At 43.0% G+C, this 18,261-nt stretch overlaps 1 protein-coding gene across 3 annotated transcripts in view; it reads left to right on the top strand.

The window, feature by feature from the left end:
* The window catches only part of PCSK2 (proprotein convertase subtilisin/kexin type 2), a 256,935-nt gene that overhangs the window by 132,839 nt on the left and 105,835 nt on the right, over window positions 1-18,261 (top strand). For all 3 annotated transcript variants that reach the window (XM_023217814.2, XM_023217815.3, XM_023217813.3), the window contains 2 exons: window positions 20-128; window positions 8,759-8,796. In XM_023217814.2, coding sequence (XP_023073582.1) covers window positions 20-128; window positions 8,759-8,796 — 147 coding nt within the window. The remainder of the gene's footprint in view (window positions 1-19; window positions 129-8,758; window positions 8,797-18,261) is intronic.

Raw genomic sequence — 18,261 nt, 5'->3', positions numbered from 1 at the left:
TTTGAAATTCCTGTGCCAGATCAATACTGGGCAAGCTGATGGCACTCCTGGCCTTGATTTGAATGTGGCTGAAGCCTGGGAGCTGGGGTACACAGGGAAGGGTGTTACCATTGGAATTATGGATGATGGTGAGTATTTTGAAGCCTGTGCATCATTTGGAAATAAGCGTGCCTTTGCTTGCCTTTCGATAAGAGTGGTATTGTTTTGGAGATGCTAACCAGAGATGGAATAGCAAGAACTGGGCCTATGACCACACTGCACTGTGACCAAATCTTCACCTTTCTTCCAATCAGTGGTCCTCAAACTTGAGGTTGCACTTAACAAATATTTTTTGAATTAACAAATAATAAACTAAACAAATGAATACATGAAAGCTGCCTGTCACTCAACCATAATTTCTTACTGCTTACACTTTACCTTAAAATGTCCTCTAAATCTCTTCATATTTACCATCAATTTATCTAGACCCACACTATCCAATGTAGTCGCCACTAGCCATATGTGCCTATTTAACTTTACATTTTAATTAATTAAAGCTACATAAAATGTAAAACTTTATTTCAATTCCTCAATCACACTAGCCTCAAGTTCTTGATACCCACATGGGGCTAGCAGCTGCTGAAATTCAATTCCATTTTCATCATCAGAGAAAGTTACATTAGTGTGACTCTACATCCATAAAACAGCTTTTCAGTAACAGGATTGGGGCTTGGGGAAATTTGACTTTATTGCTGCTTTCAGAATGAACCCTTGTAAAATAGCCTTTGATAACCTTTTATTACAGACACCCCTTACATGTTATTCATCCTGCGAGCCTACCAAAGACTTAGCAGGGCTTCATTTTCTATAGTTTGTGATATGAAAACCAATGGGCTTGATGAATTGGCATTTTTCCAACTACACACGTCCTTGGCCTGTGGAGAATCGCTGCCTGTAGTCGTTTCACTGGGGATGGGGAAGGGTTATTGCCCTCCATCACCCATCTGGGTCCGCCAGCAAAAAGCTCCACTGTGCATTATTGATCCAATTATATACAAAGGCGACACAGAGATGAAACAATGGAGCCTTTCCCATCTGAAGATCCTCAAAGAACGGAACACCATGTTCCTTAAAGGAAGGCTTTGAAGCAGAAACGACAGAGGAAACCAAGAGGAGCCAGCCTGCTTAAAACCTGTGTTGTCTTGTGTTGGCTCATTAAATATCAACATGAAAACAATGCCTCAATGTTTTCTGATGTGTGAGACATTTTTAAGTGGATGTAAAACCTTCCTCCAGAGGCCAAGGGCTCTCACAAGAAGAAAGGAGCCCTGCATGAGAGTGTGTGTGCTCAGATGTCAGGAGTTTATAAATGTTTCTTCCTTTCTGACACTTGTTCTTGGAAACTGTTCCAAAGGGGTTCAGGCCAGCTCACCCAGGAAAAAGATGCATCAGGGTTTGGGGGAAACCTACCTAGGAGATATTGTGATAACCAATTCTAACAGCGTATCTACCAGGTATCCCCAGCTGGGGATCAGAGAAGCCACCCTAAAAGTGGCACTAAAGTGCCAACATATGCACATTGCTCTGCTCTTAGGAAAACTCCAAGAGTCCTGTAGATGCCCATTTCAGAATTCTTTAACTGAAAGTTCCTTGACTGACTCCTAAAGTCATTGGCTCCTGATCCAGTTCCACATGGAAAGGCACGCCCTTTAGAAAGTCCCCGCAGAATTTCTCATTTGATGTTCTTTCTTCAGCTGATTAATGGCCTTCGGGTTCCCAAAAAAGTAAACTCTGCCCCCCAATTACAATCCCTGGTTTCTTCTTTGTTTTAGTCAATTACTGCTGCAGAACGAAGCATCCCAACATGGAGTGGTTTAAAAAAAACAACCATATTATTATCTCTCACAGTTCTGTGGGTTGCTGGAGTTCAGCTGGACAGTTCTGCAAGTTCTACTAGAGTCTATCATGCAGGTGGAGTCAGAAGGCAGTTGAGGCTGGAGTCAACTAGAGGCTCCACTGGGAGGCTGAAATGGCTCAGCCTCCCTCCCTTTCCATGGAGTCTGAGGGCCTCTCCTCTCACATGAGGCCCCAGCAAGGTAGATGGATTCCTTATAGGTGGCTCAGGACTCCCAAGAGTAGGCATTCCAAAAGAGAAGAAGCAGAAGCTGCCAGCCCTCTTAAAGGCTAGACCTGGAATGGGCACTGGTCACTCTGCCACTTACGTTGGACGAATGGTCCCAGGGCCAATCCAGATTCAAGTGGAAAGGAAATAAACTCTGAATTTGTGGCCATTTTTAGTGCATCACATGCTATTCAGTATGATAACTAAAGAAAAGTATCATGGCCAAGCCATTCTCCAAGTTCACTGTTGAATAGCAAAATGAGTACATTTGGGACAAGGGCAGCTCCCCACATGGTGAGGACAAGGACAGATGCTCAGCAGCCTCTTGCCATGTAATTGGCCATCTCTGCCCTCACAGCTAGAACCAGAAAGGCTGGCAACACCAGTACTATATTCTCTCTCTTAACGACCTGCACGTATGAATGGTATGGTGCCATGTCCCAGATATTTTCTTGGCAAGATATTCCAAACTAAGGTTACAGAGAGATACAGATGCCAACCCTGATACCTAAGGGCAAAACTAATGTCATATTCTATCAACACTGTCTCTCCATATGTTGGCCTGTGTGGCAAATGTGCAATCATCTGTGTGGAGAAGTTTCAATTTGTGGCAGCCAGTTTTAATCGCCGCCCTCCTTTCTCTGGTTGCCCAACTCCAAACTCAGCCATCATCCTGTCTGCTGGATCCAGTGACTCAACTGATGCTCAATAAATATCTCTTGCCTTCACTTAGGTGCAAAGCAACATCATTTCCACATGCTACATATCACTAGGAGAGGACCTCCATGGTTAGCTGCTGTCCAAAGGGGCAGAAATTCTTTCTTAAGGGTCTACTAGGAAATTTCACTTATGTAAATATTAGCAAGGACCCCACTTAATGATGACAATGTCATCCCTTTTACTGTAATGGAATCGTTTAGAGTTCAGAACTTGACCTGGAAAACGGAATGTGATCGTGACAAGATACAAGGATGGACAATAATCATCCAGCCCAATAATAATTCAGGGCAGGTGGCTGGTTCTCAAGATCACACAAGATCAGAGAAGGCATGGATCAAGGCCCTTAGCCATTATCAGATGGAGCCAAGGAAGTGAGATGGAAGGCCAGTGAGGTAAGGTCAGAGGAGCTTCAAACTGAAGCAAGAATAAACAACTAACAGTAAAAACGACTAACATTTATTGAGTAATCACTATTTGCCAGACACTGCTTAGCATTTTGAAAATACAACCACAGTTATTCCCTAAGGTTGGTATTATTATAATCCCCACTTTACAATGAAGAAACTGAGGTTTAGGGAGACAAAAAACTGCCCAAAGTCTCACAACTAATTCTAACCACCATTCTTGGTACTTGAAACCTAATCCTTTGCTCTGCCTTCCTGGTGAGACTTTGTGAGTGGGAGCCTCATTCATGTGAGTAAAGATTGAAGCCTGAGGACCAGGCAGTCACCCACACCCTTCTCAGAAATTTAGAACTCTGCATCACATAGAAAAGCAGTAGGAAGTTCCAGCAGGGTGGCTGCTCCAGTTACTTTTGCTGTGTAACAAATAATCCTGTATTAGTCCGTTTTCACATTGCTGATAAAGACATACCCAGATTGGGTAATTTATAAAGAAAAAGAGGTTTAATGGACTCACAGTTCCATGTGGCTGGGGAGGCCTCACAATCATGGCAGGAGATGAAAAGCGTGTCTTACATGGCAGCGGGCAGGAGACAGAATGAGAGCCAAGTGAAGGGAGTTTCCCCTGATAAAACCATCAGATCTCGTGAGACTTATATCAGATCTCGTGAGACTTACTCCCTACCACAAAAACAGTATGGGGGAAACCATCCCCATGATTTAATTATCCCCCGCTGGGTCCCCCCAATGCCCGTAGGCATTATGGGAGCTACAATTCAAGATGAGATTTGGGGGAGGACACAGCCAAACCCTATCCAACGCCAACACTTAGCAGCTTAAAGTTGCTGTTTATCTTTGATGATGATTTTGTGGCACAGGAATCTGGGAAGAACCTGACTGGGCACTGCTCACTCAGTGTTGCTCATGCGGTTGTGATGTTAGCTGGGCTGCAGTCTTCTGAAGGCCCAGCTGGGCTGCACATCCATGATGGTGCACTACCACGGGTGGTGGTTGGTGCTGGCTGCCACTGGAGCTCAGCTGGGATTGTCAAAAAGAGTGCCAGTATGTTGTGCTTTACTATAGTTTGGTCTTGAGGTCTTACTCACCAGAATGGCTATAAACTCTACCCTGCCCCAACAGGACTCCAGGTGGTTGGCTGTGGATGTTTACAGTGTGCCTGTCTTAGTCCATTCCTGATGCTATAACAAAATACCTTAGACGAGGTCATTTATAAGTAACAGAAATGTATTTCTCACACTTCTGGAGGCCGGGAAATCGCAAATTCGGTATCTGATAAGGGCTTGCTCTCTGCTTCCAAGACGGCCCCTTGTTGCTGAATCCTGTGGAGGGAACAAACACTGTGTCCTCCCCTGGCAGAAGGGGTAACAAAGGGATGAACTCTCTCCTTCAAGCCCTTTTATAAGAGCACGAACCCCATTCATGAAGGCACAGCCCTCACGACCTAAGCACCTCCTAAAGACCCCACTTCGAAACACTACTGCAACTAAGGATTAAGTTTCAATGTATCTTTTTAGAGGGATACAAACACTCAAATCACGACATTTCACCCTGCCCACCCCCACGCCGAAAATTTGTGTCCTTCACATACAAATACACTTATTCCAGCCCAGTAGCCCCAGAAGTCTTCATTTGTTCCAGCACCAATATAAAAGTCTAAAGCCCAGAGTCTCATCTAAATATCATGTAAATCAGAGATGGGTGAAACTCAAGGTACGATCCATCCTGAGGCAAATTGCTGTCCAGCTGTGAACTTGTAAAATCAAACAAGTTACATGTTTCCAAAATACAGTGGTGAGACAGGCGTAGAACGTATATTCCCATTCCCAAAGGGAGAAGTAGGAAAGAAGAAAGGCGTAACAGGTCTCCAGTAAGGCCAAAATCCAAAAAGCAAACATAAACTCTGAGGCTTGAGGGTAACCTTTTCTGACTCTATGTCCCACCTTCTGGACACACTGGGGTGGGAGCTGGGCCTCCAAGGCTCCTAATAACCCCGCCCCCATGGCTTCACTGGGCACAGCCCAAGCAGCAGCTCTCATGGGGCGGAGCCTCATGCCTGCCATTCTCCCACACTGGAATCACATGTTAGTGGCTCTGTAGTTCTGGGGTCTCAGGGCAGTCCCACCCCCACAGCCCCACTGGGCATTGCTCTGGTGGGGGTTTTCTACGGTAGCCCCACCCCATGGCAGTTCTCTGCCTGGGCCACGAGGCTCTAGGGTTAGGGTTAGGGTTAAAGAACTGGAGCTCAGGGCCAGGGCTCTGACATGCTGTGCATCTCAAGTGAACTATTAATATTCTAACTAGGAATATGCACATGGAACTCCTTTCTAGTTCCTTGAGGTCTCCAGGACTGTCACAGCTTCCTGAGAATTGGCACTATTGTGGATTAGACTTTCTGAAAAGTTTCAAATTGATGATAGGATACTAATGATTTATGAATAAAATTATAACAAGTATTTGTCATTTCTGTGCCACATTTATTATGATTGGCTGGTGATTAGTCAGTACCCCCATAGGCTGTGAGCCATAGATAGTCGTACAACTCAGGTTCTACATCTAAATCATCTGAGTTTTTCCAGGACTAACACTATGCCTGGCATTCACTGCTGAGAAATAAACAAAAGCATGAAATATAAGAATGAATATCAAAATATTGAAAGAATTAAAAATAAGCTGATTAGGAAGATGTGTTTAGTACCTCCCACCTTAAAAGATAATCAAATATACAAAAAATATTAAAGTACTATCTAATTACCAAATTACTATTTTCCATTCTTCAGTGCATTATTACTTTTTCTGAATCGTGTTTGTTGTCCTTCACGGTCGTATCAATCATTCGCTCTTTCTCAGACTAAAGTCTGTATCTGTTCTAACTGAACACTTAGTATTCCTCTTAACCTAATTTAAGATCGTTTATTTTAATTAGGCTAACTTTATCTTGTTTTAATTCTAATTTCCTTCTGGTCTCAAATTATCTCCTCGCTCCAATATTTTCCCTTGACAGAGAAGACACTACTATTTCTTGGAGGATTTTTCTCTTCAACAGTTCCATTCTCAGAGCATGAAGCCATGTTTTAAAAATTGACTTCCTGTTGGAAAATATATTCTCTGGATGTGTCTTTTTTTACACTTATCTAGATAAGTTTGTTTGATCTAGATAAAAGTGTAAAAGAAGACACATCCAGAGAATATATTTTAAAATATGAATATTTAAAATATAAATTATGTTTTTAATATTTTATTAAATTTTAATATTTTACTAAATAATATTTTATTATAATTTTATATTTATTTATTTTAAAAATAAATTATATTTTTGATAATTTATATTCAGTTATAAATTATCAAAATTTTTCACCCAACAAGTTCACAAAATTTAAGCTATCTTAACAAATAATTTAATTTAATTTCAACACAATAGGCTAAAACCAAGTGGATATTTTTTAATGTTTCTGTTCTTCTGCATATCCACACTACCCCAGAGATGTGGTAGATGATAGGACTAATGATGATAAGAAATAGGATGTATTAAGTGTTTCCTATAAGCTGAAGACTTCCAACGAATTGTCTCTAGTCTTGAAAACTGCTCTGCAAAGTAAATAATAGTCCCATTTCAAATACATGGAAACTAAAGCTCAGAGAGATTATGTCGTTTGGCTAAAGCCACACAAGTGTTAATGTCTAAGCCTGGAGTGGAACTGAATCCACTGGTTTCAAAGCCTATGCTCATCCCCAACTTCACCCCACAGCCTAAACTGACCATTTTCCTGGGGGGATGTTTCTTGATTTGCTTTTTGGGATGTTTGTTTGCTTTCTTTTAGAGATAGGGTCTTGCTGTGTCTCCCAGGTTAGTGTGCAGTGATGTCCTTATATTTTGTAGAGACAGGGTCTCACTATCTTACCCAGGCTGGTCTTGAACTCCTGATCTCAAGTAATCCTCCTGCCTCAGCCTCCCAAAGCACAGGGATTACAGGCATGAGCCACCATGCCTGACCAAAATTGACCATCTTTGAATTAGGATCCAGAACAAGGGTTAACAACTTTTTAAAATATTAGTCTTTAAATATTCTGATGCCTTTCCCTCTGAAGACCTCAGGAGGCAAGTGGGAGGAGAGGCGTAATGATTTGGGGTGGGGACTATAGTCTCCCAAGCTGTGGAAAGCAGGCATACTGACAGCAATTGCTTCACTTATCAAAATCAACAATAAAACCTAACACATGTACTGTAGATTAGTGACTCTCGGTCCAGTTTCTAATTGTATAACCCGAAAAAAAAAAAAAAAAGCAAAATTCCTTTTTAGAAATATGCATCCTAATACAAGCTCTTTTGGGGAAAGCAAATTCCTAATGGTGGCCCAGCCTTGGTAAGCACGCAATGAAGATAGCAGCTTTGGCAAGTATTTAATGATACTTCTGGCTTTTAGAATCTGTATCCCCATGTAGTTATTAAATGCACCAGCTGCTGGGCCAAGCATACCACATGCATTCGTTTCTTTAGTCCCTACATTGTTCTCACCCCCAGTTGGTGAAAAAGGAAAACTAGCACAGAGAGTCTAAGCAACTTACCTGAAGTCTTGCAGGCAGTTATCAGGGTGGTTGGGACTCAAATGCCTGTCTTTGACTCCAAAACCCTACATTTGTAACAATTAGGCTAGATGGTGTCAAGAACCTGCCCTGTTTCTTGAAGGGCTAGATGCTCAGATGTAACTGCTGCAAAGATTATGTGGTTTTGCAAACCCAAATGAGAGCTTTTCAATTGCCCTTGAAGTTTCATGACGCTTTCTGAGGTCCAAGGGTCTGATGGAACTCAGCAGTGCTCATAGCCCATGATTTTACCCTTGGAATGACTACTGGGCAACAAGACAGGCCACCATTCAGGAGAAAGCAGGGCTCCTGCTGAGACATTCAAGCCTCAGGCTTCCTGGAAAGCCACATTCTGAAGAAACAAGCTTCGGCTCCCAACCAGCAACACCTCACTGGAAACCATTTGCCCTTTGCCTAATGGCTTTTCTCGCCCAGCCATGTTCTCTTATTATTTCCATGCCAGAGTACATTCTCCTAATCCATTGCTGTCCATGCCCTGTTAAATAATAATCACTTTTCCTCCCCAGGGCCAGTTTCATTTCAGAGAAATGCCAGTTGATGCTTTAAAAATGTCAAGATTTCTACAAATCTCTTTTAGATCAGCGCTCTGATGGACCATCCATCTCACTGTCACAAAGCCCCTTAGTGCTGACATTTATGTCAGAAGTGTTATCCTTGGGCCTCAAACTCTAATTGGCTTCACTCTCAAGCGTGTCTGGGGCAGCTGTCTCTCTGCTCTGGGAGTGCAGCCCACCTTCACACCTCCACACAGAAGGGAGGTGCAAGGCTGGGAGCTTTGTGACGGGGCACTCACCCCCATGGCAAGCCTTCTGGCACCAACCCCACAAAGAGGGCACTTTTATGGGCAGCTTTCCTGAAGACACAGTGGCAGGTATTAACCTTTGGTTCCTGTGTTATTGTTGTCTTTTCACAGGGATTGACTATCTCCACCCGGACCTGGCCTCCAACTATGTAAGTACAAGCCAACTTTGGTGGGGAAACAGATGCGTCTTAAATGTCCTAGTAACCCTGGCTATTACAAACATGCACATGTCTGCTTGTCTATACACATGCATGCAAGTACAGGAACATGCACACACACACACACACACACACACACGAGTACACCTACAGGAACATATGCATGCACACATGGAGGAACACATACACAGGAATATACACACACGCATAAGTACAAAAGAAGATGCACGCGCACTCATAGGCACACATGCATGCACACACAGGCAGCCACGTAGGCAGCCACACTGGAGTTGTCCATCCCATTGGAGCCACAGCTCAGGCGACAAGCAAATGGACAAGGCATGTGGCCTGGCAGCAGGCAAAGGCAGTGGCTTTGAGAGAAGAAAGAAACCTGACGTCTGAAAGAACAGAGTACCAAGAAAGTAGGTACAGGGAGGGTAAAGAAGACAGAGACTTGGCAAGGTTTAAATCAACTCTACCTGATGATATTGAATTGAAGGGTGGAAATGAGCCATTTGGGTTCTTGTTGGATAAAACTGAAGGCAAAAAGCCAAAAACTGCAGGGACTCACATTGCAGCTCTAGCTTTATGAAAGTAAGAATGTTATCTTTTTTGATTATTTATGTCACTTATGACCACTCCACTGCTTTTTCCCCATAACATTGAGCATTACTCTCCCTTAGCAATAAGCAATGTTAGCAGAAAATCACCGAAAGCCCTGCGGGGCTAGAACCACACATTCTAATTTTTGACTCAGCAAGTCACACGCTCCTTTCTTGATGAAACCCACAAGCCCTTTAAACAGAATCGATCACTTATTTTAGCCCTGGAGAGTACAAGATTCAAGCATTGGTGTGTTCACTTAAAATTATCCAAACTATTTCTAAGCTATACTTCTGAGACCTCCAGATCTAGGTGTAAAAAATGTTATCTTAGTCATTGAAGAGACTCATTTAGAGAACAAGGGCTTGCATAAGAGAAAGGATGGTTGTTTGGAGTGTTTGGAGGTCACTAGTCTGGGTCATTTGTCCTGGAAGGCGAGTGTATTTACATTGCACAAAGAAAGTGGGAATATTCCATGTGTTTCATGCACTAGGCAACAAGAAACAGGGCATTGAAGGGATCTTATAAATCTGGAAGAGAATAAATTGAGAGGAGCATCTTTTTTAATATTAGGAAAAACTATCAAATGAATCATTGGCAGAGTCCAGCCAATGTGGCCCCAGAGAGAAATGACAGAAATTGAACCAAGGCTATATTCTCAGCAATGCTAATAATCCGTATCTATGGAGAAGACCGTTGTAAACTGCCCGTGCCTAGCAGTCCTGTGTGTGGAGTCTAAGGAAACAGCCCTTCTCCCATGGCACCTTCCCTAATGAACACATGAGCGGAGCTGTCTGCTGGTCTTCCGGTACACTTCCTTAAAGGGACTGCCCTGGACACAGTCCTTGCTGCCTCCGCCTGACTTTGACTGACCCCACTAGTGCCTCCACCTTTCCCTGCCTCCTTCATAACCGCAGGGCCCTGGCGATATGTCAGGCAGGGGATTGAGAAGCGCTGCATTGCATTTTCTCCAAGGCTCTGATGTATCTGGGGCCGTTCCTTACAGACAGCAAGTGTGGCAGAGATCATGGCCTGCAGGATCAGTGGTCCTCCTTCCGAGGGCCATCCCCACTCCACGCTCTGCAGACAGAAGCATTGACATTCTCCACAGTTCCCTCCATCTCCAGGACCCAGTGCCTCGCAGGGCAGCCACGTGGAGTTCTGCTCACTTTCCCAAACCATCCTTGGGGAAACAATCATCTTGCCACTTGGAGGACTTCAAGGTGGGGTGGCACCCATTGGGCTGGAAAGCTGAGGGCACAAGGCCTGTCTCCTGTGCAGAGCATAACCCCACAAAGGCCTAAGACCTGAAGACCGACCTCTGCATCCTTCCCTTCTCCCTGCCTGGCCAAGGCAGTTCCTGTCAGGCTGCTCCCAACTCCAGCTGCCAGATTCGAAAAAGATAGTCATTCATATGGGGCAAGAATCCTCTGGGGTTCCAGTGAGCTGGTACAATGTTAGTGGATGGTGTGATCCATCTGCCAAAACCTTCATCTGAAATTGGAACGTGAAGCCTCCATATTGAGCCGTGCCAGCTCCTCTGAGATCTGCAATATACCTGAAGAACTCTACAGGTTCTGTGAGTCTCAAGTTCTGTTTTCTTCTTTTCTTTCTTAAGAACATCATTTTTTCTGATTAAAAAAATGAATGCATGTTATTTGTCAAAAAATTTGAAAAAGCAAAAAACAGATTCAAAACTAGCCATAATACCACCATTCTTAATATTTTGACATATTTGGGGCCTTAAATTTCTATGTGTCTATTTTTAATGAAATTCGGCTCTTCTTGCACGTTCTTCCTTTCTGCTTGATGTGCCATAAACAGTTTTATGTTATTCGAAATCTTTCAAAACATAATTTTAAGGGCTACATGGCATTAGCTTATGCTGTAATTTATTTAAACAATCTCTCTCCAATTGTTGAACAATTAGGTTGTTTCCAATGGGTGTTTCACTGTAAGAGGGAGATGGGAGGGCAGACGGTAACACGGCCAAGCCATGCCATGCTAAGGACAGCTGAAAGAACTGGAAAAGCTTTTCCTGGAAAAAAGAAAGCAGGCACATTGAGTATGTTTTCAAATATTTCAGATTCTCCTGGTAGAACAAGGCATTCCACTTGTTCAGTAATTTCTCCCAAGAAAATTCCCACCAATGGGTGGTAACCACAGAAGGAAGATTTTAATTCAGTCAAAGGAAGAACTGTCTAGTGATTAAGATTAGTAAATTATTGGGAGGCCAAGGCAGGCGGATCATGAGGTCAGGAGGTCGACACTATCCAGGTTAACATGGTGAAACCCCGTCTCTACTAAAAATACAAAAAAATTAGCCGGGCGTGGTGACACGCGCCTGTAGTCCCAGCTACTCAGGAGGTTGAGGCAGGAGAATCACTTGAACCCAGGAGGCAGAGGTTGCAGTGAGCCAAGAGCGCGCCACTGCACTCCAGCCTGGGCGACAGAGGGACACTCCGTCTCAAAAAATAATAAATAAATAAACAAATAAATAAATATTAATAAATTAATGAAAGTAACAAATTCTTCCTACCTGAAAATATTCAAGAGGATGATTGATGTCCACTGCTGGGATGTTATTGAAGAGATGACAATGTCTATGCTGAACTTAAACTAGATGAGACCTAGGAATTGAACAGAAAATTTGATTTCTGTACAAAACTGCACATCCTGATAACTTGCATTCAGAGCAAAGTCTGAGTCTTCAACTTGCATCAAACACTTGGAAGCTGACAATGAAATTATATATATTTACGTATGGCTGTGAAAATGTTCTACCTCTTAGGTATAGATGAGAAAACTGAACACCTAAATATTTCATGCTCCATTCCCCAGCAGAGGGCCCAAACTAGCTGGTTTTTAACAGCACAGTGTCTGTCTCTCACCCTGTGTAGCGTTCAGAGTGGCAACCTCGGAGCTACTAACCACATTAATCTTCTTTATTTTTAATTAAAAATTTTACACTATCATTAACACAATGAGGACAGCACATAAAGTAGACCAGCCCAGGAGAGCAATAAAACCAGTAGACAGTGATAGGCTCGAAAATGGTTTGAGCAGAGAATTAACAGGCAGCTTCACACCTTGTTAAGTGACCTAATGGTTCTGAGGGATGAGCCAGCCTGGTGCCCTTTGACAGAGAGGTACTTGGCGAAGTCTTTGCTTGGGTTTCCCTAGAAGCAGACTCTGAAGCAAGGGGGGTTTGAGTACAAGTAGGTTATTTGGAAGGGGATTCCAGGAAGCAGGGGTAGAGGAGAGGGAATGAATCCGGGAAGTAAAGGTAGCTCGTAAATGGGGCAGTTATCAAACAAGACAGCACGGTGGGCACTGAGGCTTAATCCCACTGGGGAACTCTGGGAGACAGCATAGAATATGTGAGCCAGAGTGATCCCCCCTGGGATGTGATGCCTCAAGAAGCTGGGGTATTTATGGGCCAACTTCATCAGTCATTGGTTGAGGGCTTGTCCCAAAAGAAGTTCCTACCTCCCCACAGCCTGGGGAAAAGCCCTGGGCAAAGGTGTGGGTACAGACAGCTGCAGCTCACCAGGGACATGAGGGTGTCAGGCTGAAGGGGGATGTAGCAACATCTGCCCCAGAGATGCCTTGGAAATTCATTAAAGGTTAAAATAAATAGACATGTTCTATGTTGGAAAAACTCCTTGTGGTTACTGATTTCTTTTCAGTGAGAACTGAAAACTCTACCCCAGGCTCTTCAAAAAATTACTTTATAATCAAACCAGCCAAAATGTTTTTGAAAGCAGAATTATTTTCAAAGCTTGGTTATTCTGTATATTAAGAGAGGAAATAGCATATGCTGGTAGTCCAGTTTCTTTCCATTAAACTAAGAATAAAATACTTGGAAAATTGCAAATCAATATATAAATGTAAGTTGTTAATGTTAATCTAATTCAACAAATCTACACTAAGCCTGTTGAGTGTTGGGAGCAAAGGATAATAACGGCCACTTGGATTATTACTCTACTATTCTAGGATTGAATTTCATCAGAGGGATCCAGTCCCACTGGTAAAAGTTCACTATTCCAAATAATTAAAATTTTTCTTTCTCTGTCCTAATAGTCATGACACAAAATGAGTATTAGCCAAGAGACTATTTCAGACCAAGTTAAAATTACAGCCTCCTTTACTCATCTTCGCTACACAAACTGAGTATTTTCTCTAAGTCAATACAACTGCTGTGGATTGAACCTCCTATGTGCAAGCCCCAGAGGAAGAGAGATAAATAAGACACAGGCACTCTCTAGAGAAGCCGACAGGTCAGTAAAGATGCAGACATGTGAGACATGACTGTCAGGTGAGGGGCAGGCAGACAGGGAGGTCGTGGTCTCTTTATTGTGAGCTCCCAATCCAGTGAGGATTTCAGGTTGAGTTCACAGTACTGGCCTAAGCTCAGGGGTTCTGCTAGGTCTGTGGAACAAAGGGAGACTTCTTGGAGAACACGTGGAGTGTGACTTAGGCGGCAGCTTTCAGGGCATGAAGGTGGGTGGGGTAGAATGTCTCCTGCTTTGTAGCTTTGCTGAAGCTACAAAGGTCAAGAAATGGCTGGTGGGTCTGTAGAATCCAAGGAGAGCCTTCTTGCTGTGTGCTGGGTTTTCTCAGAAGCAGACCCTGAGACAAGGATTTGAAAGCAAGTCATTCATGTGAGAGGAGATCCCAGGAAGCACCAGCTGGGAAGGAGGAAAGTGATGCCAGAACGGGGGAGTGGCCCAGAGAGTATATTACCCCAAGGGCAATGGGAGCTCAATCTCCCTGGGGAATTCTGGGAAACAGTGTGGACCGAGCGGGCCTCAGAGTTACCCACCAACTCCTGTCAATCACTGGGTGAAGGCCACTACCCAGGAGTAGAGATGAGGTGGGGAGATAGAATGATTCACTCGAGACAAGAAAAATAGGGTCCTGAAGACAGAGCCTTCAGCAGAGTTGCATATGCTGACAGTTGGAAAACAGCCCGCTTGTAAGGGTAAGGTTCTGACAGTTGGCAGTAGTGGAAACTGAGTCAAAGCTGAGATGACTCCTGGCTCCCTACCTCATGGTGCAGCCTTAGAGGAGTATATCAAACATCTTTGAACCTTAATTTTCTCATCTGTGAAATGGGCAAAATGGATGTCTTGTCAGGATTGCAAGGTATCGTTGAGATAATATGCATATCAGGCCTGGCACATAATAGATGCTCAATAAGCATTCATTTCCTTCTGTCTCGAAAGAGTTGAGATTACAACTTTGCACAATTTTGGGTTGTCCTGATGGAGAAGCAGGGGTGTGCCTCAAGAAACCAGTACAGTTGTTCATTGGACTTCCCAGTGAACTCAGTGTCATTAAAAGAAAAGGACAACTGATCCAGGCTAAGTATAAGATTGTGCGGCTTGCAAAGGTAAAGGCAAAAAGCAGATGATATCAGCATAAATTCAAAGGCTTTGAAAAACAACATCCAAGAAAAGAGAAGGTAAAGGCAGGGAGAAGACCCATTGCTCGTGGCCAGGGATGTAATGAAGGATATCCCCAAGGAAGCGGGATTTCTGACCTGCATCTTCTTCCCTGTCACAGACCTTAGAACTAGATGAATATTCAAGGATAGTCATAAGTGAGGGTAATTCCTAAGGTGGGCAAAGGGATTATAAGATAGCAACTTCCCCAAGTGAGGTTTTCTCTGAGCCAGGGAAATCTCCTGCTATTTAAGGCATTGCAGGGTGGGACATCAGCTCCTGTTCTGATGGCTGGGAGGATGGGCCACTTCTTGCACTCCATCTTCTAGCTTGGAAACTCTGAGTCATGCTCTGAGAAGCTCTAAGATCCTGTGATGAGAATCTGTCCAGACTCATGACTCTTCATGAGCTTTTCCAAGTATTCTTGAGTGCAACAAATACAGAAGTTTGCATTGACTCCAACTCCACATCCTTCCCTAGACCACAGCTTCTGCCACGGGACTCTGCAGAATCTCCCTTTAAGGAGGTGAAGTGTATTTCCTACCCTTTGACTTTGGATTGGACCTTGTGACATGTTTTGAGCAATAGAATAATCTAGAACCGACTGTGCCAGTTTGGAGCCTAGGCCTTAAGAGGCCTTGTGTGCTCCCAACTGCCTTCTCATGCCTCTGCCATCACTGTTAGAATGGCATTCCCAGGCTTGCCCGCTGTACCCTAGAGGAGGGTGAGAGACATGGAGAAGAGCTGCCCCGCTGCCACAGCCTGAAGCACCACCACCCACATTGGCCTACAGAGCTGCAGTAAGAAGCAGAGCTACCTCACTGAGCCCCACCAAAATCACCAAACCTCAGCCAACACACAGAAACAAGCAAGCCAGCCAAGCTCAGCAGAGCTGCCTAGCTGGGCCCAGCCCAGAGCACCTGGCTGCCAGCTGAACTGCGGACTCGTAAGCTATATAAACACCTACGGTTATATGCTGTTGACATATTACGGCTGTTTTTATGCAGTAACTGTTACAGCTGCCCATGCTAGACCCCCTTCTCCATCCTCCTACAGTACTTGAGGTGTACCCCAGTCTGAAAAGAATATTGGCTTCTAGGCCTGCCCTAGACCTACTGAATCAAAATCTTTAAGGATAAGCCTCATAGTGTATATTTCTTTTAAAGCACTCCAAGATTCTGATGGTTAACCTACTCATTCATTTTGGCACTTCATTCATGCATTCAATCATTCATTCATTCAACAGTGCAGTTCACCTATAATGTTTGACTACACCACAGCTAGATCATAAGCTCTTTGTAAGGAAGTGTATACTTTGTATGTGTTTTGTGTCCCTCTTAACACTTATCACAGAGTTAAGCAAGCATTTAATACATATTTGTTAAATTGCATTAAATGTTAATTCACCAATATTATTACAAGTAATACCAGGAACTAAATTATATAATGACCCTCTATCAATGATGATCAGAAACTGTAGCATGCACAGCCCCTATGTAATTCCTAGTTCTTAACCACCCCATAGGTGGATGCCACCATTGCATCCTTCATCATGCATGATAAGGGAAGAGAGGACCCTGGAACCTAACTGAGGTCCTATGGCTGCAAGCCTGGAGAGAATATGATTCGAGAGGTGAATAATCCACATGCAAATAACTACAGGCTATTTCTTTTCTGTAATGTCTAGAATCCCTCAAGTTGCTGGAAATGCAATTAGGTCCCCAGATAGGAGAGGACAAATTATGTTCTTTGGTTCAGTTCAAAATTTGGAACATTATTTATGCTCCAGGATTGCTATTTCACCAACAGAAGTGATTGTAAGAGAAAAATGCCCACCCCTACATTCCTGTACTTTTCCATCCTTTAGATGGGTCCTGACAGGTGACTGTCTCTGAAGTGGGTGCCTGCTGAGAGCTCAGAAGAGCTGCCAGCACAGGAAGTACCTTGAGCTTGACAGAAGTGTGCACATTGGGCCCCAGGGGGCATGTGGCCGCCGTGATAAAAGAGTGGCAGCAAGAAACCAGCACAGTACTCAGCCCCGAATGACTCAGATGTTATGAAGTATTGATCACATACATTGCTTCTGGCTTTTAGGTCTATGAATATTTAAATAAGCACATTAATATTTCATATGAAATTGAGGCTTAAATAACCTTTGTTTCTTATTGAAAGGAAGGGCTGGCATTTTCAATGTGCTCTTGAATGCTGGCTGGATCGTGATGAGCACTTTGTCACCAGGTGGTCAGACTGAATACTGAGAATGGGGAGTTTTTAAAAATCACTTTGATAAACCATCGGTCAAATGACTATCATTTAATGCAACTCATGTACTAGAGGAAACTGTTTATTTTTACAGGAGCACACTTTGCTTTAAAAATGGGGAAGAAATGAAACCTTGCTTAACAAAATGAAACTACTTGTATGGACCTAAACTTACAGCTATGGCTGAAAGCAAAGAAAATATCTGGTCAATCTATTTTTTAAGTTGTTCAGTTGACTAGCATTTGTTTCATTGAACTTAGCATTTTAAAAAGCTGTATTTTTCCCACTGTGTGCAAACTGCTATACTAGGGGCCTGGATTATGAAATGTGAAAAATCTAGTCCCTGACCTTGGGGGGTTCACATGTAAGTATATAATTACATTATAATATGCTTAGTGCTGGCCTGGAAATAAAACACCACTCACAAATATGGGAATGCAACAGCTAGAAAAAGCAAGTCGGCCCTAAAAAATTAGAGAAAGAAAGATACTTAAATGCACATGTATCCTAGAACTTTAAGTATAATAATAATAAAAAAGAGAATCTACTAAAAAAAAAAAAAGGTCTAAAACGTAAGAACAGGATTATCTTTGAGGATTTGTGAGAGATTCCTGAAGAACAAATGAAAAAAGAAACCACTTCAGTTATCTGTAGAAAATTTGGGTTGCTTATATTACTTGTCCCAGCTTATCAAGTTAGAGACATTATATGTATCTAATGGCACCTCAAAAAAAAAAAAAAAAAAGAATGCAGCTCACCACATGGGGGATGAACTTGTTTTCTTGGGTTGATACAGCATACGAATTCATCTAGAAGATTTGTCAATACGATACTAGACAAATGGGTAATTGGATTTCATCTGGAGATTTGTTTCCTCCTAGAAGCCTAGACATAAAAAGTAGCCCACAAAAGTCATTTCCTTACTCCAAATTCCCTAAAGCCCTTTGACAGATTCTCATCTCTTTGACTAAATTTAAGTGGCTTAAAGACCAGATTAATGTCTTCCAACTCGTTTACTCACAAGAGAATGAACTGGAGGCCTCATTCCCCACAGAGATCATTAAGACAGACTTCATAAATAAAAGACTGAATTATGGATGGATGGATGGATGGATGGATGGATGGATGGATGGATGGATGGATG

This window comes from Piliocolobus tephrosceles, chromosome 20 (assembly GCF_002776525.5).
Source record: "Piliocolobus tephrosceles isolate RC106 chromosome 20, ASM277652v3, whole genome shotgun sequence".
NCBI classification, from domain to species: Eukaryota; Metazoa; Chordata; class Mammalia; order Primates; family Cercopithecidae; genus Piliocolobus; species Piliocolobus tephrosceles.
This window is presented reverse-complemented; position numbering and strand designations above follow the sequence as displayed.